Source organism: Hemitrygon akajei, chromosome 25, assembly GCF_048418815.1.
Source record: "Hemitrygon akajei chromosome 25, sHemAka1.3, whole genome shotgun sequence".
In the NCBI taxonomy this organism is placed as follows: domain Eukaryota; kingdom Metazoa; phylum Chordata; class Chondrichthyes; order Myliobatiformes; family Dasyatidae; genus Hemitrygon; species Hemitrygon akajei.
Genome location: NC_133148.1, coordinates 40,812,062 through 40,838,421, shown reverse-complemented (window position 1 = coordinate 40,838,421; position 26,360 = coordinate 40,812,062). Strand labels below are relative to the sequence as shown.

The window sequence follows — 26,360 nt, the reverse complement described above, 5'->3', positions numbered from 1 at the left end:
TCACAGAGCATTAGTTAACCTTTTGCCGAAAATTTTACGCTGTGTGTATTCCCAGTGTTTTTCTGTATTTTTGTTTCATATTTTTTTACAATTTGGAGTTCCTGAATTTGAATATTGGGAAATCACATTGTTTCCCACTGCCACACTGTATTCAGCAACAGCAGCTCAACTAGGAGGATTCAGTGAGGTAAACTCTCATTCCTATTGTACCCTACAGTGTCCTCACACAATGCTGTCAGGCATTCTATCAGCAGGTGTGGAACTTGCAGCAAGGCAGCTTACTTACTGCCCATTATGCTGCTGATGTTTAGGGCAACAGTGAAGTTCCTCCATCTCTGTCAGTGTTCAGGGCTTCCTTCATCGTGTCAGTGGCTTCCTCTTGGTTTTCATGACAGTCAGTCATACAAGTCCTGTGTGGAGACTCAAGAATACCTTCACACTTAGATGTAGAAGAATTCTTCTTACCCTTTGACCTGTTTGGCCTGGGTGACCCCTACCAAGAGCCAAAGCATAAAGCCAGAACTCTAGCCAACATCGCTCTCCGGGTCTTTGAGGTACGCAAACCTCCAAACTCTTGACAAGGTTATTGTCTTCTTGGAGGGCAGCAAGGCAAGGGTTAAGATAATGTCAGCCCAAGCATGAAAGGTCCTTTAAGAAAGCTCTTTGAAGAGTATAGCTTCCCTTTGCTGGCTTGGTAATGGAGCCATTTGGCATATGGAGTCAGGATAAGGATGTAATGGAACTATGCAATGCACAGACACCAACTAAAGGACAGTTACTAACTGCAAAGTATCATCAGTTGTTAGCTTACAGTCTCGGCTGACTTTTAATACCTATATTGTGAATGGCGATTTATCTTGCAAACAAGGAATTTGAACATGCACAATGTTACCAATTGATCAGTAGACTAAAATAGAGCTTTATAGTTAAAGACATTGACTTTAAAGTGCTGCTTCTCCAGTCTGTGCAAAACAAATATTTACAATGCATGTGGTACGGCTTAATTTTTTAAAAATCCCTTATTTACGTACAACAAGTGACTTTGATAGCCCTTAACACTCAAAGGCCATTGGCAAATTGGGGTGTAACATTATTCAGCTGCACAACAGCCCTTGGGAAGAAGCTACTTTTCAGTCTTTCTATCTTAGCTAAGATGTTTCTGTATCTCCGACCAGACAGCAGGACAATGTCCGTGATGAGATGGGTCATTAATGATGTTATGAGTGTGCCGTAGGAATCAAGAGTTGTAGATTATCTCCAGGTCCAGTAATTGAGTCAATGAAGTGCTGGGCTGTCCTATCACCTGCAGGAGTGCTTCGTGATCTGTCTAGCTGCAGCTAGAATACTGCAATGTCATTCTGTATGTCTGTATGCTCTTCATATCCATAACTGCTTGTCAATTCTGTATAAGAATGGCATTTCTCTGTTCAGACTTCAGAACAGTTCGGTGACGGGGCAGTGCTGTTCTCCTTAAGCACAAGTTGATAAGATATGATTGAGGAACAAGCACGAGTAGTCAGAGTCCGGTTAATCGGTGACGACACAGGCAGTGTTTTGACATCACTGGGTTCAAATCCTGGAATCCCTACCCAACAACCTTGGGAAGGTGGATCACCCCCCCACCCCACCCCACCCCCTCAATCAAAAATTACAGACAAGATGCTTACCCAGCCACAAAACAGCACACCTAGAAAAATGAATAAACTTTAAAACAGAGATGTTTAGAGACAGGCAACCTCTTGATTATTTATTTCAGCAATAGTCTTCATCTGTATCTGTTTATATTACAGGTGTTGCACGCCTGTTCTGAATAGCATACACAAAATGCTGGAAGAACTCAGCAGGTCAGGTAGCATCTATGAAGAGGGATGAGTCCTGATTAAGTGTCTCAGCCTGAAACATCGTTTGTTTATTACTCTCTGTGGAAGCTGCCTTACCTGCTGATTCCCTCCAGCAGTTTGTGTCTGCAGTCTGTAGAATCTCTTGTGTTTATGGATTTACTGATGTACTTTCTGCTAAAGCAAAGGCAGGAGGCAGGGGAAACTTAATCCCGACAAATGCAGTGTTGTACGTTTGACAGAGTAACTAATGTGTTACATACAGGTACAGTGAATATATTAGGCAATGTGACTCAGGAAGGTTCTTGTGATGTTTGGTTTCTGCTCCATCTCTTTGGAGCATACTGAGACACTCACTACAGCAAAGACACCGATTAGAATTAGTTTGTTCAAAGTTTAAAGTACATTTATTGTCAAAGTATGTATAAATTATACTACCTTAAGATTCGCCTGCTTATAGGCAGTGACAAAACAAGGAACCCGAAAAAACCCATTAAGAAAAGATCAACAAATAGACCCAATGTGCAGAGAGAGAGAAAAACAAATTGTGCAAACAATGAAAGCAAACAACAGCAACACTTTCGGAATGAAAGTGAGTCCATAGATAGACAGGAAGTCCAGAGCAGCTGGGTCAGGCCCACAGCCTCTGCCCCAGTTCATCACATGGTGAGGCAAATGGTCAGGGAGCTCGCAGACACAAAGCTCAGAGCAGTCTCACAGTCTCATCCTTAGTGCAGAGGAAATATCGCGGGTAGTGAGCAGAACCCTCGCCTCCTGTCCCAACACCCTGCCTTTTCAATCCATCTGGCCCAGCGCTGAAAGTGTCAAAACACTAGGTCGTTCCCTGGTATTTGGCAAAGTGATGAGGTAAATAGGATAAAGCAGAAGTTGGCTTTGGGTTAAAGAAGGTCGGTCCCTGGTATTTGGCAAAGTGATGATGTAAATAGAATAAAGCAGAATTAACTGAAGTTGGCTTTGGGTTAAAGCCTTTTAAAAAATTACCTTTATTTAGTTATTTGTACATCGAGACATACAGTGAAATGTTTCATTTGGGTTAACAACCAACACACTCTGAGGACGTGCTGGGGGCTTCTGCTCCACTTAGCATGCCCACACTCACGAATTCTAACCTGTACCTCTTTAGATTGTGGAAGGAAATTGGAGCACCCTGAGGTCATGGGGGGAATGTCCGAACTCTTTACAGAAAACAGCGGGAATTGAGCCCGGGGGGGGGCTTGCACTGTAAGTTGCACTGGCTGACACACTACCACGCCACCCCTGAGTAATAATGTATCTTTCAAACCATCCCTAAAGTAAAACAAATGAGGTGTTCACACCTTTCAATGAATGCAAGGGAGAATAGCATGGCTGATACTCACTCTATTTATTTACGTACTTACTTATTGACTGAGATGCAGCATGGAATAGGCCCTTCCAACCCTTAGAGCCATGCTACCCAGCAATCTCCCAGTTTAATCCTTGCTTAATCACTGGACAATTTACAATGATCAATTAACCTACCAACTGGTACATCTTCGGACTGGGAGGAAACTGGGGCACCCAAAGGAAACCCACGTGGTCACAGGAAAAATGTACAAACTTCTTACAGACAACGGTGGGAGTTGAACCTGGGTCACTGATACTTTAAACATGATATAGAATTATAAAACTCGAGGAGAAGAAGCTTCAGGAAATGATGTTCGATGTTTAAATAGAATTCTAAAGATTGCTTTAAGACCATAAGACTTAGCAACAGAATTAGGCCCATTGAGTGCTGCGTCATTCGATCATGTCTGATTTATTATCCCTCTCAACTCCATCCTCCTGCCTTCTCCCTGTAACCTTTGATGCCTTTCCTAATCAAGAACTTATCAACCTCTACTTTAAATAGACTCAATGACTTGGCCTACCGCTGTCTGTGGCAATGAATTCCAAAGTTTCATTACCATCTGGCTAAAGAAATTCTGTCTCATCTCAGGTCTAAAGGGACATTCTTCTATTTTGAGGCTGTGCCCTCTGGTCCCGGACTCTCCCACTAACGGAAACATCTCTACATCCATTCTATATAGATCTTGAGTCCTGGTCAAAATACCCACCTCAATCAACTTTGAGAAAGAAATAAAAGTCCGTTGCTTGTGGGCTGTAGTGGATTTATACAATGTAGAACATGTTATAAAACATTACAGCACAGTACAGGCCCTTCAGTCCACAATGTTGTACCGACCTTTTAACCCACTGCAAAATCAATCTAACCTTTCCCTCCCACATAACCCTCCATTTTTCCATCATCCATGTGCCTATCTAAGAGACACTTAAGTGCCCCTAATGTATTTGCCTCTACCACCACCCTGGTAGGGAGTTCTACACACCCTCCATTCCCTGTAAGAAAAACACCTGCCTCTGACATGCCTCCTATATTTTCCTCCAATCACCTTAACGTTACGCTCCCTAGTATTAGCCATTTCCACCCTAATATAAAGTCACTGGTAGTCTACTTGATCTATGCCTCAAATCATCTTGTATGCATCTATCAAGTCACTCTCATCCTTCTTTGCTTCAAAGTGAAAAATCCAAGCTTGCTCAACCTTTCCTCTCGTGTAGGGTTCAGCATGAAAGAAAGGTGAATGCATGCAGTCTGTTGAATCTTATAAATCATGTATGGATTACCTTGACATATAGAAGTAAGATCTTTCTTTCAAGGCTAAGTCCAGAAGAAGATAGTGCTAGCGTATAATACTACCATCCTCCAGATGGTGTGCTTCTTTAAAGTCTTCTTTTTCCTTCAAATGTGGTTCTATTGGATCCTGCGATCTACAGTTCGAGTGTTTTTGGGCTGATTGAGGAATCTGGCACTTTGCTGTCTCCGAGAGAGGCCCGGGAGGTGAGCGGCCTCCTTGAGGCCAAGAAGCTTGGAAAAGGGGTACACACCCATGACCGACTCCATTTCTCACTGACCTAACCGATTAAAGCATCAAGGAAGATTGAAAACATCAAGCCTAGTGCAATAGGCAAGCAAGCATTCAGCTCGCTGCTGCGGGAGAAAGTGTCTGCATGTGACAGTCTTTCTCTCCCTCTCATTCGCTGCTGCTGTGGCTCCCTGTGTCTGAATGATCTCTCTCCCTCGATGCTGTCGGAGGATGGTGCCGGAGCAAGGTTTAATCGATATGGTTTGTGGATTGGACTGTAGTTCACATTATGATATGTTTTTTGGTTCCAGTCACTCCTTCTTTTGTTGCTATTTTGGGCAACTTTGAATTGGGGCGGTCTGCAGATAATGAACACTGAGCCGCTCGGAAAATGGACTCTCTCGTTTTTGTGTTTTATCTTCTGTGGTTTTGCTCTTTTTTTTAATTGCCGTTTCTGTGATTTTTCTTTGTGCTGGGATGGGAGGGTTTGATGTTCTTCCTGAACAGTTCCATGGCTTGCTTTATTTTGTTGCTGTCTGTGGGGAAGACGAAGCTCGGTGTTGTGTACTACATACATACTTTGATAATAAATGTACTTTGAATCCTTTGAAGTAGGAAGTTAGTTTATGCTTAACCATTATTGTTGTTTCCTTTATTGTATCGACAACCACAGAAGAGCCTCTTCCCCCCCCCCATGGGTTCACTCAGATATGAGTGATATTTCATTTTTCAATTTTTTTTTATTGAGTTCCAAATAAAGAATATACAAATCGGAAGAGGAGTTTGACAAGTAGATAATATAAAAGACATATAAACAGCAATAGTAAAAACAGAAAGTATATAATGTCAAAATCAAATAGGTAAAATATTATGCTGTTATATATACAATGGTCAAAAAATACTACAACTCCTCATAGCAATCATAAAAAAAAGATTGGAAATTTTATTGATAAGGAAAAAAACCCACTAACTAAGCTGAAACAAAAAAAAAGAGAAAGAGAAAAAAAGGAAAGAAAAAGAAGTATGTTTAACAATAGGGTTAAGAGCTTGTCTACCTATTCTGGAGAGCAAAAACGGAAGAGGAGCTCCTAATAAAGAAGCTAACGAAAACCCCATTACTGAATTTTCCTCCAACTGTAACCATGAAGGGCGATCTTGGTCGTCCATATCATAAATCCGAAAAGTAATATAATGAATATTAATTGCCCAATAATAAAATCTAAAGTTTGGTAAAGCCAGTCCTCCATCTTTTTTTGATTTTTGCAATAAAAGTTTATTCACTCTAGAGCATATATGTCAAACTCAAGGCCCGCAGGCCAACTCCGGCCCGCGGTGGAATTATCTTTGGCCCGCGAGATAATATCTAATTACTATTAAAGCTGGCCCCAGTAATCGAAGCGCCTATGGCGTATGATATGGCTAATGCTGAGTTTATTCAGGTACCAGGTTTTCAGGGTTTTTAGTGTTTATTCAGCAGTCTTCTTCATAAGAAACGGAATTTGTAAAGTGAAACACTTTGTAGTTATAGCAGAGACTGAGACACATGAGAGCAGGCTGAAAAAACGGAGGCAACGAAAGCTGCGTTCGCACGCGTCCGACTGATCTGGCCCGCATGAAGCTGCATTTTGCTCAATCCGGCCCGTGACCTAAAATGAGTTTGACACCCCTGCTCTAGAGCTTTTATTATTCCAAACATAAGACAAAATCAGAGAATCTATTTTATCAAAAAATGTTTTTGGAACAAAAGAGGGAACTGCTTGAAATATATATAAAAATTTTGGTAAAATAACCTTATATCATAACCATATATAGAGGCTATATCCTCTATGCAATTAGGTAAAGCTCTGGGACCTGATGGCTATATGGTAGAATTTTACAAGACCTTTCATGAAATGCTTATACCACATCTTCATCAAATGTTTACTGATTCTACATCCTCTGGGAACCTTCCTAAAACTTTTTATGAAGCTCTAATTTCATTGATTCCAAAAAAAGGAAAAGACCCACTGGAATGTGTATCCTATAGACCTATTTCTTTACTGAATGTAGATTTTAAAATCCTCTCTAAGATTCTAGCAAATAGGCTTGAGATTATCTTGCCTAATGTTATCTCAAATGATCAAACAGGATTTATTAAAAATAGGTACTCACATTTTAATATTCGAACATTATAAATATCATTTATTCCCCCTCAGCCAAAGAATCGGAATGTATTGTATCTTTGGATGCAGAGAAAGCCTTTGATAGGGTGGAGTGGCCTTATTTATTTCAGGTTTTGAAGAGGTTCAATTTTGGTCCAGGATTTACTTCCTGGATTAAATTGATTTATCATGCCCCGGTAGCTGTGGTTCTAATGAATAATCAAAAGTCTCCTTACTTCAGATTATATAGAGGTTGTCACGGTTGTCCCCTTAGTCCTTTATTATTTAATTTGGCTTTAGAACCACTTGCTATTGCTCTTAGGGATTCTAATTCTGTGCAGGGTATTAGGAGAAGGGATAAATTACATAAGGTCTTGTTATACGCAGATGATTTATTAGTTTACATTTCAAATCCTAAGAAATCTATTCCTTCTATGTTATCTATATTTATGGAATTTGGTACTTTTTCTGGATATAAACTTAATTTACATAAAAGTGAATTTTTCCTATTAATAATTATTCTGATTATTATGATCAAATACCTTTTAATATTGCCAAAAACCATTTTACTTACCTTGGTATTAAAATTACAAAAAAATTTAAAGACCTATATAGGTATAATTTCTTCCCTTTAGTTGAATATACTCAACAGGTGCTTTCTAAATGGTTACCTATGTCGATGTCATTGATAGGTCAAATAAATGCTATAAAAATGGTTATGAGTGATGTTTAATGTGCTGTGCTCTGTAGGTTGTTGCCAGAGATGGGATCACAAGCAGCCCACTGCATCTTTGAGTTAATGGGGGTGGGGGGTTACAACTAGAGGTCATGGGTTAAGGGTGAAAAGTGAAAAGTTTAAGGGGAAATAGGGGAATCCTAACAACCTCTTTCATAATCAGTCTCTAGTTCCATTTGCTGAAAAAATGAGGTTAGCTGTGATCCTTTCGTAATTCATATCGAGCTGACACTCAAGTATGCCCTAAGGCAGGGGTGTCAAACTCATTTTAGGTCACGGGCCGGAATGAGCAAAATGCAGCTTCATGCGGGCCGGATCAGTCGGACGCGTGCGAACGCAGCTTTCGTTGCCTCCATTTTTTCAGCCTGCTCTCATGTGTCTCAGTCTCTGCTATAACTACAAAGTGTTTCACTTTACAAATTCCGTTTCTTATGAAGAAGACTGCCGAGCAAGACTGCCGAATAAACACTCAAAACCCTGAAAACCTGGTACCTGAATAAACTCAGCATTAGCCATATCATACGCCATAGGCACTTTGATTACTGGGGCCAGCTTTAATAGTAATTAGATATTATCTCGCGGGCCAAAGATAATTCCACCGCGGGCCGGATTTGGCCTGCGGGCCTTGAATTTGACATATATGCCCTAAGGCAAGCTGAGTGAACCTTTGTATTTGCTTGTGTGGTCATCTTTAGCAAAAAGCAGATCAACAAAGTGACACTTGCTGTGACACAGCACCTATTTGTATTTTTATTCAGAGATACAGCACAGCAACAGGCCCTCCTGGCCCACCTGTCCACACTGCCCAATTATACCGATGTGACCAATTAACCTACTAACCCATACATCTTTGGAATGTGGAAGGAATTTGGAGCACCTGGAGAAAACGCATATAGTCATGGAGAGATTGTATAAACAACTTACAGGCAGCAGTGGGAATTTTTTAATTTACTTAGAGATGCAGCACAGTAACAGGCCTTTCCGGCCCATGCTGCCCAATTAACCTTCTAACTCAAAGGTCTTTGGAATGTGGAAGGAAACGGGAGCACCAGAGCAAACTCATATAGTCACAGGGAGAACGCACAAAGTCCTTACAGACAGCATTTATTTACTTGGAGATATAGCACGGTAACAGGCTCTTCCAGCCCAGTGGGTCCATGCTACACAATCACACCTCAATGATCAAGGTTGAAGCCTATGAGGATGAGAGCGGAGGACAGGCCAGTGCTCAGCGTCAGCTGCCTATGTTTGACTGATCTTCCTCTCCCTCTCTGTAGCTGCTGTTGGAGGAAAGTGCAGGAATCTTGGGGTCCACGTTTGCAAGAATTGATCAGGGAGACTGTGAACTTGTTTTCAGGGACTTTGAGGTTCACATTGCATGTGTTTGTGGATTCTGGTTACTCTTCAGTTTGCTGTTTCTGATCGGTTCGATCCGGACGATCAGTGCGGTTTGGAGCAGTGTGTGAGGAACGTCCTTGTGGCTTGCAGTGGTCTAGTGGAGCGGCGTGGGACTGAACTGAACTTAATACTACTGTCTGGTATTCTATGTGTTGTTCACTTACTTTTTGCCATTTGGGCAACTTGTTCTTTCTTCATGCATTGAGTATTTGATGTTTTCTTGAACGGATTCCATGGTGTTTCTTTGTGTCATGGCTGCCTGCAGGAGGACGATTCTCAGAGTTGTAGAGTCATGGAAAAGTACAGCACAGAAACAGGCCGTTCGGCCTATCTAGCCTGTGCCACCCCCATTTAAACTGCCTACTCCCATTGATCTCCACCAGGTCTATAGCCCTGCATACCTCTACCATCCAACTACCTATCCAAACTTCTCTTCAACATTGAAAATGAGCTCACATGCTTTACTTGTGCTGACAGCTTGTTCCACATACTCGCCACCCTCTGAGTGAAGAAGATTCCCCTATTTCCCTTTAAACTTTTCACCTTCCACCCTTAACCCATGACCTCTAGTTGTAATCCCAGCCAACTTCAGTGGAAAGAGCCTGATTGTATTTACCCTATCTATACCCCTCATAATTTTGGGTACCTCTATCAAATCTCCCCTTAATCTTCCAGGCAGGTGACTAAAACTGCACACAATACTCCAAATTAGGCCTCACCAATGTTTTAAACAACTTCAACATAACATCCAATCTTCTGTACTCGATACATTGATATATGAAGGCCAATGTGCCAAAAGCTTTCTTTACAATCTTACCTACCTATGAAACCACTTTCAATGAATTATGTACCTGCATTCCTAGATTCCTTTATTCTACAGCACTCCTCAGTGTGTAAGACTTACCTTTGTTTGTCCTATGAAGTGCCCTGGCAATTTCTGCAGTGAACACCTTGTCAAGTCTTTGTCTGTATCCTGAGTAAATGCAGATGCAAAAAAAAATTAAGATCTCCCCCATCTCTTTTTCCTCCATTCTGATCTTCCATAGGACCAATATTGTCCATTGCCATCCTTTTGCTCTTAACATATCTGTAGAATACCTTAGGATTCTCCTTCACTTTGTCTGCCAGGGGAAACTCATGCCTTCTTTTAGCCCTCCTGATTTCTTTCTTAAGTGTTCTCTTGTATTTCTTATACAACATAACTGCTTTCTTAACATATTTCTTAACTTCAAGATGGCGCTGCGACGCAGTTTGCAGTGGCCTCTCCGGAGATGATATCTGTTATTTGTCAAGCGGGGTGCTGTGCACAATCCTAATCTGATGAAAAACGGATGTGGGAGCATGGAGGAACATCTGGAAGTCTCCAGGAAGGCCTTCTTCGTTGCTGCTGCTGTTGTGAGGTCCGGGTCTCTGCTGGGAAGAACAGGCCCCCAGTCCTCCGGGTCGTGTTGCCGGTGGCCAGTGGCGGGGGCATTGTAGTGCGCTCGACAGAGGATGGTGCTCAGAGAGGCTGTGCCAAAGGGGATGGTCAGAGGTTCGACAGACTCGGAGTCCGCTGCGGTCGGGGTGCTTTCACTGTGTGCTGTGTCTGCGAGGCTGGGTCCAGCGGCGCTTTCATTGTGTGCTGTGTCTGCGAAGCTGAGACCGGCTTGCTTTATTTTGTGATATTATTCTGGAGGAACGTTGTTTCATTTTTTAACTGCATTGCAGTTGTGGTTTCTAAATGACAATAAACCAAAATTCAATTCAATAAGCACCTCATTTCTTCCTATCTGCCTATACCTGCTATGCACCTCTTCTTTTTCTTAACCAGAGCCTCAATATCTCTTGAAAACCAAAGTTCTCTAAACTTGTTATCTTTACCTTTTATTTTTATAGGCATGTACAAGCTTTGTACTCTCAAAATCTGGCTTCTGAGAGCCTCCCACTTACCAAGTACACCTTTACCAGAAACATCCTGCCCCAATCCACACTTGCCAGATCCTTTCTGATACCATCAAAATTGGCCTTTTTCCAATTTAGAATCTCAACCTGCAGACGTATGATGCAAAGTGTTCCCCGACACAAATTTCTGTCACCTGTCCTGCCTCATTCACTAATAGCAGATTGAGTATTGCACACTCGTTGGGGCTTCTACATACTAGTTAAGGAAACTTGCCTGAACACATTTGACAAGCTTTATCCTATCTAGTCCTTTACAGTTTAGGTCTAAGTCCTTCTGCAATCACATTGCTTCCTCAGCACTACCTACCTCTCTATACCTATCTTTGTGTCTTTTTATCACCTACCATAACACCCTTACGTTTCGTGCAACTGTTTGTGATCTCTCTAAATCCCTTGGACTATTGGGTGGTCTGTAATATAGCCCCATTAACATGGTCATACCTTTTTTATTCCTCAGTTCCACCCATAATGCCTTATTAGGCGAACTTTCTAATCTGTCCTTACTGAGCACCTCCATGACATTCTCCCTGACTAGTAATGCTCCCCTTCTCCTTTAACCCCTCCCACTCTGTCACATCTAAAACAGCAGAATCCCAGAATACTGAGCAGTCATTTCTGCCCCTCCAGAAACTAAGTCTCACTGATGGCTATACTATCATAATACCAGGTGTTGAACCATGGCCTGAGCTCATCTGCCTTTCGTACGATACCTCTTGCATTGAAATATTCACAGCTCAGGACGTTAGTTGCACCATGCTCAACCTGTTGATTCCCGACTTTATCTGAGGTCTTACCAACATCTGTCTCCACAGTCTCTCCATTATCTGATTGGAACATCAGAGTTCAATTCCTGGCACAGTCTGTAAGTAGCTTGTGTGTTCTTCCCATGACCTAATGGGTTTCTGTGGGTGCTTCAGTTTCCTCCCACATTCCAAAGGTCTTCTGTTCGCGTTTGGGTAAGTGAGTTGTGGGCATGTTCTGTTGGCACCAGAAGTGTGCGGACACTTGCAGCTGACCCCAGCACAATCCTCACTGATTTGATCTGATGTATTTCACTGTATGTTTCAATGTACATTTGGCAAATGAAATTGATCTGTAATCTTTAGTCCAGACTGATGCCCACTGCTCAGCATGGATGCAGTGGGTTGAATGGGCTGTTCAAGCTGTACACCCCTTTGACTCAGTAATGTGGTAGACACTACAGCTAGTTTCTACACAGTGTACTGTAACAGGAGCAATGAGATAGTGGCTAGATAATCTGTCATTAGACTACAGGAAGGTCAGCTCAAGTCTTAGACTCTGGAGTGGGACTTTCCAGCTCAGACTGAGCCAGTGATTGAGAGGTAAGTAAAATAAGGGAAATAAACAAATTAGCACTAAATGATACTGCAAAAGCTACATGAGACCAAATCTTCCCTTGCAACTCGAGTCACAAAGTTATGGAAGATTTAATCTGTCAAAAATGCACAGCATCTATGTATAAAGAGGAAGCAGGTAATCAATATTTCAAGCCCGAGGACAAAAGACAGGAGCAGTTTCTGGCAGCATATTAGAGCTTTGACCAGTGGCCTATCGCCATTTGGCATTGATTAGTAAGAGCAAGGTGTAGGACATAGGAAACTGAGTGACCTGGTATCCCTGGTAGAGTGCTCAGAGGATGTGCAGACCAGCTAGCAGATGTTCTCACTGACATCTTCAACATCTCCCTGAGCAGCACCACCATTGCAATGTGCTTCAAGGCCGCCACCATCGTTCCCGTGCCGAAGAAGTCTTCAGTGTCCTGCCTAAATGACTACCGTCCCATTGCACTTACATCCATCATCATGAAGTGTTTCGAGAGGCTCGTCATGAGCATATCAAGACCCTGCTGCCCCCCCTCACTGGACCCCCTGCAGTTTGCGTACCGTCCCAACCACTCAACAGATGATGCCATTGCCACCACCCTCCACCTGGCCCTAACCCACTGGACAAAAAAGACACATACGTTCGGATGCTGTTCATAGACTTCAGTTCAGCATTCAACACAATCATCCCTCAACTGATTGGAAAACTGAGCCTACTGGGCCTGAACATCTCCCTTTGCAACTGGATCCTAGACTTCCAGACTGGGAGACCTCAGTCTGTCCGGATCAGGAGCAGCATCTCCAACACCATCACACTGAGCACGGGGGCTCCCCAGGGTTGTGTGCTCAGTCCACTGCTGTTCACTCTGCTGACCCATGACTGTGCTGCAACACACAGCTTGAACCACATCATCAAGTTCGCCAATGACACGACCGTGGTGGGTCTCATCAGCAAGAACGACGAGTCAGCTTACAGAGAGGAGGTACAGCGGCTAATGGACTGGTGCAGAGCCAACAACCTGTCTCTTAATGTGAACAAAACAAAAGAGATGGTTGTTCAGGAGGGCACAGAGCGACCACTCCCCGCTGAACGTCGACGGCTCCCCGGTAGAGATCGTAAAGAGCACCAAATTTCTTGGTGTTCAGTTGATGGAGAATCTCACCTGGTCCCTCAACACCAGCTCCATAGCAAAGAAAGCCCAGCAGCGTCTCTACTTTCTGCGAAGGCTGAGGAAAGTCTATCTCCCACCCCCCATCCTCATCACATTTTACAGGGGTTGTATTGAGAGCATCCTGAGCAGCTGCATCACTGCCTGGTTCGGAAATTGCACCATCTCGGATCGCAAGACCCTGCAGCGGATAGTGAGGTCAGCTGAGAAGATCATTGGGGTCTCTGTTCCCGCCATCACGGACATTTACACTACACGCTGCATCCGCAAAGGAAACAGCATTATGAAGGACCCCATGCACCCCTCATACAATCTCTTCTCCCTCCTGCCATCTGGGAAAAGGCTCTGAAGCATTCGGGCTCTCACAGCCAGAGTACGTAACAGTTTCTTCCCCCAAGCTATCAGACTCCTCAATACCCGAAGCCTGGACTGACACCTTGGCCTATTGTCCTGTTTATTATTTATTATAATGCCTGCACTGTTTTTGTGCACTTTATGTAGTCCAGTGTAGGTCTGTAGTCTAGTGTAGCTTTCTCTGTTTTTTTTTATATTGTGTCATGTAACACCATGGTCCTGAAAAACGTTGTCTCATTTTTACTATGTACTGTACCAGCAGTTATGGCCAAAATGACAATAAAAGTGACTTGACTTGACCGTCAGGAAGGGGAAAGGAGTTAAGGAGCCAGTGCAGAGTACCCTTGTGACCATCCACCTGAACAATAGGCATATCACTTTGGATACCATCGGAGGAACCAATGACCCAACAGAGGAAAGTCACAGTGGTTGGGTCTCTGGCACTAAGTATGGTTCTGTGACTCGGATGGGAAAGGGGAAGAAGAGGCACGCTGTGGTGATAGGAGATTCGTTAGGGGAATTCATGGGTGAAAGTGAGTTTCCTGGGTGGTATGTTGCCCCCTGGTTACCAGGGTTTGGGATATCTCGGATTGAGACTCAGCATTCCTAAGTGGGTGGCTGAAGTTGTGGTCCGTGTAGGTACCAATAACATGGGTAGGGCGAGTGACAAGGTTCTGCATTGTGAGTTCAGGGAGTTAGGTGCTTAGCAAAAGAGCAGGACCTCCTCGACTGTGTTCTCAGGATTGCTACCTGTGCCACCTGCTAGTGAGGCCAGAACTAGAAAGATATAATGGCGACTCCTTTGTTTGCATATGTGGCTAAGGAGTTGGTATAGATGGGAGGGCATAAGGTTTTTGGATCATTAGGCTCTCTTCCAGGGAAGGTGGGACCTGTACAGAAGGGACTGTTTGCACCCGAACTGGAGGGGGACTGGTACCCTAGCAGGAAAGTTCGTTAATGTTGCACGGTGGGGTTTAAACTAGAGTTGCAGGGGGTTGAAAACCAGGGGATGAAAAGCAGTTAGTGGAGAGGTTGTGCAGGCAGATCTTGGTGAGACCTCAAACAAAAATAAGGAAACAAAAAGTTGAGCGTGGTGTGGCAAAATTGAAAAGAGTAAATACAGGACTGAAGGTGTTGTATCTGAATAAACAGGGTGCACGGAATAAGGCAGATGAACCTGCAGCACAGTTGTAGATTGGCAGGTATGATATTGTAGGCATAATTATGGCTGAAAGATTATAGTTGGAGCTGAATGTCCAAGGATATACATTGTACCGAAAGGATAGGCAGAAAGGCAGAGTTGCTCTGTTGGTAAAAAATGAAATCAATTCATTAGAAAAGGGTGACATAGTGTTGGAAGGTGTGAAAACATTGTGGGTAGAGCTGAGGAACTGCAAGGGTAAAAAGACCCTGATTGGAGTTGTATACAGACTCTCAAACAGTAGAAAGGATGTGGCCTACAGATTACAATGAGAGATTAAAAAATGCATGCCAAAAGGGTAATTTTACAACAGTCTTGGCTGACTTCAATATGCAGGTTGATTGGGAAAATAATAATGGTGCTTGATTACAGGGGGAGGAATTTCTAGAGTGCCTCCGAGATGGCTTTTTTGATCCTCTAGTGGTTGATCAGCTATTCTGGATTGGGTGTTGTGCAGTGAACTAGAATTGACTAGAGAGCTTAAGTTAAAAGAACCCTTCGGAGCAAGTGATTATAATATGGTCGAAGTCACCCTGAAATTTGAGAAGGAGAAGCTAAAGTCAGATGTTTCAGTATTACAGTGGAGTAAAGGGAATTACAGAGGCATGAGAGAGAGTTGGCAGAATTGATTGGAAAAGAACACTGGCAGGGATGATGGCAGAGCAGCGATGGCTGGAATTTCTGAAAGCAATTCAGAAGGCACAGAATATATACATCCCAAAGAGGAAGAAGTAATCCAAAGGAGCACAGCTATGGCTAACGAGAAGTCAAAGCCAACATAAAAGCCAAAGAGAAGGCTTATAATAGAGCAAAGATTAGTGTTAGAGGATTGAGAAGCTTTTAAAAACCAACAGAAGGCAACTGAAAAAGTCATTAAGAAAGTAATGATGGAATACGAAAGTAAGCTAGCCAATAATATTAAAGAGGATACCAGAAGTTTCTTCAGATACATAAAGTGTAAAAGAGAGGTGAGAGTAGATATCAGACAGCTGGAAAACAATGCTAGAGAGTTAATAATGGGGGACAAGGAAACAGTGGACGAACTGAATAAATATTTTGCATCACTTTTCACTGTGGAAGAACTAGCAGTATGGTGGAAGTTTCCGGTGTCAGGAAGGATGAAGTGTGTAAAGTTACCAGAACTAGACAGAAGGTTCTTGGAAAACAAAGGTCTGAAGATAGATAAGTCACCGGAACCAGTTGGTACACCCCAGGGTTCTGAAAGAAGTGGCTGAAGATATTGTGGAGGCATTAGTAACGACTTTTCAAGAATCACTAGATTCTGGAGTGGTTCTGGAAGACTGGAAAATTGAAAGTGTCACTCCACTCTTCAAGAAAGGAGAGAGGCAGAAGAAAGGAAACTAGGCCAGTTAGTCTGATGTCAGTTGTTGGGAAGATGTTGGAGTTGATTATTAAGGATGAGATCTCGGGGTTCTTGGAGGCACAGGACAGGCACAAACACAGTTTGATAAAACTGTGTATTAGTTATTGACATAGGAATTCATCCAGTGTACCCTGCCACATCCTTTTGATTGACTGTAAATGAACAAAATCAGTGCCAACACCTATCGTAGATAATGGACTATCTTTATGCAATGCTACTGATGTTTGCATCCTCCAAATCTTCAATTTCATTGTAACGCTAAAGTTGATTGTCGATACCTTCAAATTTTTCATAGGTCCTAACTTGTTGAAGTTGTGAAATTCATTTCATTTTCACTCCCGGCTATTTCTGGCATCTCCAAGCCTGAATGCTTGAAACTGCATGGTTTCCTCAATGGAAAATCTTGCCTGACAAATCTGTTGGAATTCTTTGAAGAAATAACAAGCAAGATAAACAAAGGAGAATCAGTTGATGTTGTGTACTTAGATTTTCAGAAGGCCTTTGACAAGGTGCCACACATGAGTGAGGCTGCTTAACAAGCTACAAACCCATGGTATTACAGGAAAGATTCTAGCATGGATAAAGCAGTGGCTGATTGGCAGCAGGCAAAGAGTGGAAATGAAGGGAGCCTTTTCTGGTTGGCTGCCAGTGACCAGTGATGTTCCAAAGGGGTCTGTGTTGGGACCGATCCTTTTTATGTTATATGTCAATGATTTGGATGTTGGAGTTGATGGCTTTGTTGCAAAGTTTGCAAACAATATGAAGATAGGTGGAGACTGCAGAAGGACATAGACAGATTAGGAGAATGAGCAAAGAAATGGCAGACGAAATACAGTGTTGGGAAGTGTACGGTCATGCACTTTGGTAAGAGAAATGAAAGGGTTGCCTATTTTCTAAATGGAGAGAAAATACAAAAAAAAACAGAGGTGCAAAGGGACTTGAGAGTCCTTATGCAGGATTCCCTAAAGGTTAATTTGCAGGTTGAGACTGTGGTGAGGAAGACAAATGCAATGTAAGCATTCTTTTCAAGAGGACTAGAATATAAAAGCAAGTATGTAATGTTGAGACTTCATAAAGCACTGGTGAGGCTTCACCTGGAGTATTGTGAGCAGGTTTGGGCCCCTCATAAGGATAAGAAAGGATGTGCTGAAACTGGAGAGGATTCAAAGGAGGTTCATGAAAATGATTCCAGGATTGAATGGCTTGTCATATGAAGAGCGTTTGATGGCTCTGGGCATGTATTACTAGAATTCAGAAGAATGAGGGGTGACCTCACTGAGCCCTATGGAATGTTGAAAGGCCTTGATAGAGTTGGATGTGGAGAGGATGTTTCCTCTGGTGGGAGAGTCTAAGGCCAGAGGACACAGTCTCATAATAGAAGGGTGTCCTTTTAGAACGGAGATGAGGAGGAATTTCTTTAAGCTAAGAGTGGTGAATCTGTCGAATTCTTTGCCACAGGTGGTTGTGAGGGCCAAGTCTGTATGTATATTTAAGGCAGAGTTTGCTATATTATTGATTGGTCAGGACTTGAAGGGATATGGGGAGAAGGCAAGAGATTGGGTTGAGAGAAAAATTGGATCAGTCATGATGAAATGGCGGAGCAGACCTGATGGGCCAAATGGCCTAATTCTGCTCCTATATTTTATGGTCTTATGGTCTTTATATTTTTCATTTATTGTGATACAGCGCTGAGCAGCCCCTTCCACCCTTAGCCCAATCAAGAGACAATTTACAATGACCAATTAACCTATCAGCACATCTTTGGACTGTGGGAAGAAACTGGAGCCCCTGGAGGAACCCATACAGTCACGGGCAGAAATACAAATTCCTTACAGGCAGCGGTGGGAATTGAATCCTGTACTGAATGTACTGTAAACGTTGTTCTAACCACTATGATACTGTGCCATCCTATATTTATCGATGGTAAAGTCCAGTATAGTTATTTGCTAAGTATCATGCTGCATAATCTTCTTCAATTTGGGGATTTTTTTGGCACATTCTGATCAATCTAAACCTCTTGCACAGGAGCAGCAGAAGTTCATTCTCCAGTCAGTGACTCTCTAACGACATCAGGGCTTCAGACTTCACTTGGCTTGAGTCCTTCTCTCTTTTCATCTCCGGGACGGCACATTCAACTTCTGCAAGACGGAAAGGAAAACCTGACTCAAGGTAATAGGACATACAGTAGTTGCTGGGAATAAAAACAGAAGATGCCGGAACACACAACAGGTTGAGCAGCCCAGAATCAGGTTTAATGTCACTGGAATATGCCATGAAATTTGTTGTTTTGCTGCAGCAATACAGTGCAATTCATATCACTACAAATTACAATAAGAAATATATGTATTTTCATTCAGCTAATTGGGACACCACTTGATTGGCCTAAAATGTTTTGGCCTGATGTATCCTAATTAACCGGAATCATTCAAATAATATATATTTTTGAACAGGTTACATGTTTTTCTTCCTTCATGGCTGTCTGTGGAAAGATAAATCTCAGGGCTGCGTACAGCATATAGACTTCGATAATAAATGTACTGTGAGCTTATTTCAATCCTGTGCAGTGGTCCCCCTCATACCAGGAAGTGATGCAGCCAGTTAGAATGCTCTCCACAGTATATCTGTAGAATTTGCAAGTGTCTTTAGTGACATACCACATTTCCTCAAACTCCTAATGAAATATAGCCGCAGTTGTGCCTTCTTTGTAACTGTATCAATATGCAGTGGAGAATGGATTCCAGTTAATTGGGAGGGCATTTGGACCAGTACATTTCAGCCCAATTAAATGGCTGCCCCAATTATCTGAAGTTTCATAAAAATAGTAGCAAGGTATAAAGAACAAGCTATTGTTTAACTGAGTAACAAATTTGTATTTAAGTGAAATACTGAACAAATTAGAACACTGCCAATACTACGACAGTACTATAAAACTGTGTATTAGTTATTGACAGAGGAATTCACCCAATGTACTCTGTCACATCCTTTTGATTGACTGGAAGTGAACAAAATCAGTGCCAATACCTAGCGTAGATAATGGACTACCTTTATACAATACTACTGATGTTTGCATCCTCCAAATCTTCAATTTCATTGTAACACTCAAAGCTGATTGTCGATACCTTCAAATTCTTCATAGGTCCTAACTTGTTGAAGTCGTGAAATTCATTTCATTTTCACTCCCGGCCATTTCTGACATCTCCAGGCCTGAATGCATGAAACTGCAGTGAGCAAAACAGATATGAATTGCGTTCCTGCTCATTTCTCACCAACATCAATGACAAATATAACTGTTTTTTGAACGCAAGTGCACATAACTGACACTATTTAAAAACCGTTAACTCTAAGCACAGTGTAGTGTCCAACAGCCACACAAGTGCACACATCTGACGCTAGTTAGAAACTTCAGTAACAGTCAATTGTCCCAATTAAGCAGCATAGTGTCCCAAATAAATAAAGGGAATCTCAGCTACTTTCTCGATTAGTTTTTGTTCTTGAAGAGTTGTCCCAAATAAGCGGCTGCCTCGATTAACTGGAATCCACACCGTCAATTAATTGGGGCAGCCACTTACCATCACAAGTAAAGCCCTCCCCACCACTGAGCACATCTACAAGGAGCGTGGTCACAGGAAAGCAGCATTCATCATTATGGATTCCTGCGAATCAGGCTAAGCTCTCTTCTTGCTGCTGCCATCAGGAAGGAAGTACAGGACCCTTAGGACCCATAACACAAAGTTCAGGAACAGTTATTACCCCTCAGCCATCAGGCTCCTGAACCAGAGGAGATAACTTCACTCACCCCAACACTGAATAACCTATGGACTCACTTTCAAGGACTCTTCATCTCATGTTTTTGATATTTATTGCTTATTTATTTTATTGATTATTATTATTTTGTTTGTTTACTACTTTTTGTTTATTTTGTTGAACCTGCTGGTGTGAGTCCTGATGAAGGGTCTTGGCCCAAAACGTCAACTGTTTATTCATTTCCATAGATGATGCCTAACCTGCTGAGTTCCTTCAGTGTTTTATGTGTATTGCTCTTGGTTTCCAGTGTCTGCCGACTTTCTCGTGTTTATATTTTATTTCTTTTTTTCTTCTTTTTATATTTGCGTAGTTTGTTGTCTTTTGCACATTGGTTGATTGTCCATCTTGTTGTGTGTGGGTTTTCATTCATTCTATTGTGCTTCTTCGTATTTACTGTGAATGCCTGCTAAAAGAGTCTCAGAGTTGTATATAGTGACATATATGAACTTTGATGATAATAATAATTTGAACTTAGCTGAAGTTTTGAAACTGTTCCTAAAGAAATGGGTGCACATCTTCAAGCTCCTGCACCACCTCCCCAATGTCCTGGGTGATTGGAGTCCTTAATGATGAATGTCACCTTTTTGAGGCATTGCCCTTTGTAGATGTCATTGATGCTGGGGAGGCTAGTGCCCATGACGAAGCTGGTTGACTTTACAACCTTCTGCAGCTGTTTCCAATTCTGTATGGTAATCCCTCCATATGAGACAGCAATGAAACCAGTTGGAATGCTCTCTGTGGTACGTAGGAATTTGATAGAATCTTTGGTAACATGGAATGCCCTCAAACTCATAATGAAGTAAGCCACTGTTGTGCCTTTGTAATCCCCTGAGGAAAAAGAAGTTTCAGTTTGGGGACCCTTCAACAGACCTTCTGTATTAGAGATTTCTACATCTTCTGTATTTTTAGATTTGTACTTTGTAATGGTTGGGTTTGTAAGGTTTCCCTTCCCCACCACCCCAATTTCCAAACCCATCCTGTGTTCAGTGACATTGGCTGCTTTACTGACCCTAGCAGCAATATCTGTCAACTCGGAAACCACAAAGCGGAAATTGTACCACAAAAGTCATTACAACATCTTTTATTCCGTGTTTTATGATGTGAACTGACTTTTGAGCAACAGTTCATGCAGTGTTGAAATCCAACCACCCAGAATCGGACATTTTGTGCCTTTACAATTTATACTCAGTGGCTACTTTATTCAGTATACCTGTACACCTGCTCCTTAATGCAGATATCCAATCATGTGGCAGCAACTCAATGCATAAAAGCATGCAGACATGGTCAAGAAGCTCACCTGTTGTTCAGACCAAACATAAGAATGGGGAAAAATGTGATCTAAGTGACTTTGACCGTGGAATGATTGTTGGTGCCAGATGGGGCGGTTTGAGTATCTCAGAAACTGCTGACCTCCTGGGATTTTCATGCACAACAGTCTCTGGAGTTTACAGAGAATGGTTCAAAGAGCATAAAACATCGTGTGAGTGGCAGTTCTGTGAAGGAAAACGCCTTATTACTGAGAGAGGTCAGAGGAGAATGACCAGACTGATTCAAACTGACAAGAAGGCGACAGTATGACCATATGTTACAACAGTGGTGTGCAGACGAGCATCTCTAAAAGCACAACACATCAAACCTTGAAGTGGATATGCTACAGCAGCAGAAGGCCACAAAAATACTTGCTTCTGGTCTCTCAAAATGTCTCTCGGTATCTAACTCCTATGCATTAGACCCTCAGTCACTGTTAATTTGGACTTCCTCTTGCAAATGCAAACAGAAACTAGCTGTGCAACTGGACCACCTATTGCATTAGACAACCAAGCGGGTTGCAATTTAACTTTTCCACTGGTAATTTCCACATGAAGTGAAACTGAGACCCAAACCTAGCAGTGGTTTAATTAAAGTTTACTAATTAGCATATGCTATGATGTCTGTTTCCTATAACACTATGTGTTTAAGTATCAAACAACACTTTTGGTCAGAGAAAGGGTCAAGAGGTATATTTTCTCACAGTTTGAGAACATTACAGGTACAAAGGAAAATCTGTCAACTTCTTCAGTTAGCTGAGATATCTTGTGATATCTGGTCATTTGGTTGTGTGACTTGCAGATGGAGAAGACCGAACAAACACCACCATGTTCAGTTATTATCCTTCAGGCTGGGGACTGCACACAAGTGTCACCACGCCTCTGGCATCAACACAGCATGCCCACAATTTCCAACCCTAACCAGTACAGAGCACAAGTGTTTCCACCCCTCTGGCATCAACACAGCATGCCCACAATTTCCAACCCTAACCAGTACAGATCACAAGTGTCACCACGCCTCTGGCATCAACACAGCATGCCCACAATTTCCAACCCTAACCAGTACAGAGCACAAGTGTTTCCACCCCTCTGGCATCAACACAGCATGCCCACGGTTTCCAACCCTAACCCATATAGATCACAAGTGTTTCCACACTTCTGGCATCAACACATCATGCCCACAATTTCCAACCCTAACCCATACAGAGCACAAGTGTCACCACCCCTCTGGCATCAACACATCATGCCCACAATTTCCAACCCTAACCCATACAGAGCACAAGTGTCACCACCCCTCTGGCATCAACACATCATGCCCACAATTTCCAACCCTAACCCATACAGAGCACAAGTGTCACCACCCCTCTGGCATCAACACATCATGCCCACAATTTCCAACCCTAACCAGTACAGAGCACAAGTGTTTCCACCCCTCTGGCATCAACACAGCATGCCCACGGTTTCCAACCCTAACCCATACAGAGCACAAGTGTCACCACCCCTCTGGCATCAACACATCATGCCCACAATTTCCAACCCTAACCCATATAGATCACAAGTGTTTCCACACTTCTGGCATCAACACAGCATGCCCACATTTTACTATCCCTATTCCATATCTCTTTGGAGTGTGGAAGGATACCAGTGCACCCAGAAGAAACATGATCATGGGAGAATGTACAAATTGCTAAGAGTGGCGGGAATTGAACCCTGAACTGTAACACGTTATGCTAACTGCTTCCCTACCGTGCTGCACAAGTTCATCATCTAAAGAGAAAATGTTATGTCAGTGTATAGTGAACGTAGAAAAGATGTACCGGTTTTATTTCTTGTTTATAAAATAAATTATTTTTCAAATTTAAAAAAAATCAATTACACAGAACTGGATTGTCAATCAAAGGTCTGGTGATGGGCTTGGACCCACAGAGCACAGATTCTATTTCAAACTCCTAGCCATGAATCCACTAACTTGATATTACTCACCTATTACACATTTGCAGAGACGATGGGTGATTTCATCACGTTCTGGGGATCTGATTCAACTGACAAGATACTACATCCCCTTCCCGTCACTGAGGCTTGAGGGAGCAGTCTAACATGGGACTAGAGTTTGCAATAGAACAAGTGAAATACAGTTATTACCCATCAAACATCAGGCTCCTGAACTAGCGTAGATAATTTCACTCAGCCCAATACTGAACTGATTCAACACATCAGGCTCCTGAACCAGTGTGGATAACTTCACTCACCACAACTCTGAATTGATTCCACAACCTATGGACTCACTTTCAAGGACTCTACAACTCAAGTTCTCAGTATTATTTCACTTGTTTTGTAGTTGCACAGTTTGCTTTCTTTTGCGTAATGGTTGTTTGTCAGTCTTTATTTGTGTGTAGTTTTTCATGGATTCTAATGTACTTCTTTGTTCTACTGTGAATGCCTGCAAGAAAATGAATCTCAGTGTAAGTATATAATGACATATACATACTTTGATAATAAATTTACTTTGAACACATCTGTTGATGCTGACAATTTGAATTTTCCCATTTTGACCCCTAGCTCATTCTAGTAAGGGAAGAAGTGGAGTGAGTGAGCAGCTTCAGGTTCCTGGGTGTCAAGATCTCTGAGGATCTAACCTAGTCCCAACATTCGATGTAGTTATAAGGAAGGCAAGGTAGCGGTTATACTTCATTAGGAATTTGAAGAGATTTGGCTTGTCAACAAATACGCTCAAAAACTCCATGTAAAGTGGAGAGAATTCTGACAGGCTGCATCACTGTCTGATATGGGGGTTGGGGGGGCTACTGCACAAGACTGAAAGAAGCTGCAGAAGGTTGTAAATTTAGTCAGTTCCATCTTGGGTACTAGCCTACAAAGAACCCAGGACATCTTCAGGGAGTGGTGTCTCAGAAAGGCAGCGTCCATTATTAAGGACCCCCAGCACCCAGGGCATGCCCTTTTCTCACTGTTACCACCAGGTAGGAGATACAGAAGCCTGAAGGCACACACTCAGCGATTCAGGAACAGCTTCTTCCCCTCTGCCATCCGATTCCTAAATGGACATTGAATCTTTGGACACTATCTCACTTTTTCTTAATATGCAGTATTTCTGTTTTTTGCATGTTTCTTTAATCTATTCAATATACGTATGCTGTGATCTATTTATTTATTTATTTATTTATTTCTCTTCTGTATTATATATTGCATTGAACTGCTGCTGCTAAGTTAAGAAACTTCATGTCACATGCTGGTGATAATAAACCTGATTCTCATGATGATTGTTCTGATAGAATGCTAACAACTGCTAAACATACACTGACAGATAACATTTCAAGTTACTTTTGCAGGCGACAGGCAAGATTGACATTTTAATTGCTATCTCAGGGAAGACAGTGGTGGGCTGCCCTACACCATTGCATCCTTTGGATGTTGCTGCTTTCAAGGCAGTGTTACTACACAGAAGACAGAGGGTGATCTGATGAATAGTCAGCATTGCACACGGCAGCTGATTCTCAGTATTATTCATTTACTTATTTAGTTTTCATTGGCATAGTATGTTCTTTGCACATTGATTGTCTGTCAGTCTTTCTGCCTTTTTTCCATTGATTTTATTGTATTTCTCATGGCGCAAGTGAACATGCAAGAGAATTCCTAGAAGATGGCTTTCCGCGAACAATTCTGTAAGCAGATATGCAGACCTTGATCCTATTTATGAGCCATTGCAGGCAAAATTCCAGAGTACAACACACCCAGCTCACGACAGAACCAATTGGCGATGAAATTCCCTCCCTACATCACAACTGAGTTTCCATAATGATGATCAGTCAGCTGATTGATAAGTATATAAAGGCCAAGCATTCGGAAGACACATCATGATTAACAGTGCGCTGATAATGTCTCCTGGTATGGTGACAAAACACTTGCAATTAAATCACCAAGATCAGAGAACAGCTCAACCCAACTGTCAACCACTTGAACTACACATTTTCCAAATATATTTCTCTGTTGTGCAGTGAATGCCCACAAGAAAATAAATCTCAGGGTAGTATATGGTGACATATATGTGCTTTGATAACAAATTAGATTAGTGCCCCCCCCCCCCCATTTTAATGTTTTCGTTAAAGTTATGCTGCTCCATGAAACCGTATTGCAGGCATGACAGTTTCAATAACCCACCCTTTACTCAGGTCTGGATTTTCCAGTAGATATGTGACACAGCTTAATTATAGTACTCTCACCTCTGAGTCAGTAAGTTGCAAATCCAAGGCCTTGGAATTTGAGTAGAATCCTGGGCTGAGTGTTGATGGGAAAGGATTTTGTGATTGATGACAACTGCAGTTTTCTTTTTATCCATTTGCCATTCATTTGTAAGTTTCACACTGACAAACAAACTGAAAATGCAATGACACAAACGTGTACTTTCATCCTTGCAGCCTTATTTGGAATGGTGTGCCTTAGCCCAGAGTTCCCTGTGACCAAGCCTGGAGACTCGAAGCACTCGAATGTCTGTCAAACCCAGCAATTACCCAGCAGTTACTGGAATGCTCCTTTAAAGGTATTCAACCTGTGAAGTTCGCATAGAATGTAGATGTTTTAATCAAATTTCTTCTGTATGTTCATGTGTGTTCTCCAGCCCTTTCCATCCCCAGTAACGGTGTCTGAAACCATAAGACCATAATGATGCGAGCAGAATTAGGCCATTTGGCCCATTCTGTCATGGCTGATTTGTTGTTCCTCTCATAATTGGGAGTTGAATGTAGTTTTGATAGAGTACGGGTATATTTTGGTGAAGGGAAGAAGACTCCTTTATCTACCTGTCCAGGAACATAAGATGC

At 42.2% G+C, this 26,360-nt stretch overlaps 1 protein-coding gene and 1 long non-coding RNA gene across 7 annotated transcripts in view; one reads left to right on the top strand and one right to left on the bottom strand.

Moving 5' to 3' along the window:
• Window positions 1-26,360, top strand: part of meiosin (meiosis initiator) — a 108,187-nt gene that overhangs the window by 48,599 nt on the left and 33,228 nt on the right. For all 4 annotated transcript variants that reach the window (XM_073029373.1, XM_073029371.1, XM_073029374.1 and 1 more), the window contains 2 exons: window positions 18,440-18,583; window positions 25,959-26,080. In XM_073029373.1, coding sequence (XP_072885474.1) covers window positions 18,440-18,583; window positions 25,959-26,080 — 266 coding nt within the window. The remainder of the gene's footprint in view (window positions 1-18,439; window positions 18,584-25,958; window positions 26,081-26,360) is intronic.
• LOC140716552 (uncharacterized) overlaps window positions 16,950-26,360 on the bottom strand; it is a 34,766-nt gene continuing 25,355 nt past the window's right edge. Inside the window, exons 3-5 of one of the 3 annotated variants that reach the window (XR_012096315.1) lie at window positions 23,509-23,965; window positions 19,534-19,632; window positions 16,950-18,552 (exon numbers count right to left, since the gene is read on the bottom strand). This is a non-coding gene — a long non-coding RNA (uncharacterized lncRNA). Of the gene's footprint in view, window positions 18,553-18,658; window positions 19,633-23,508; window positions 23,966-26,360 lie in introns of those variants that run through there. The other 2 variants (XR_012096314.1, XR_012096313.1) reach the window with 2 other exon arrangements.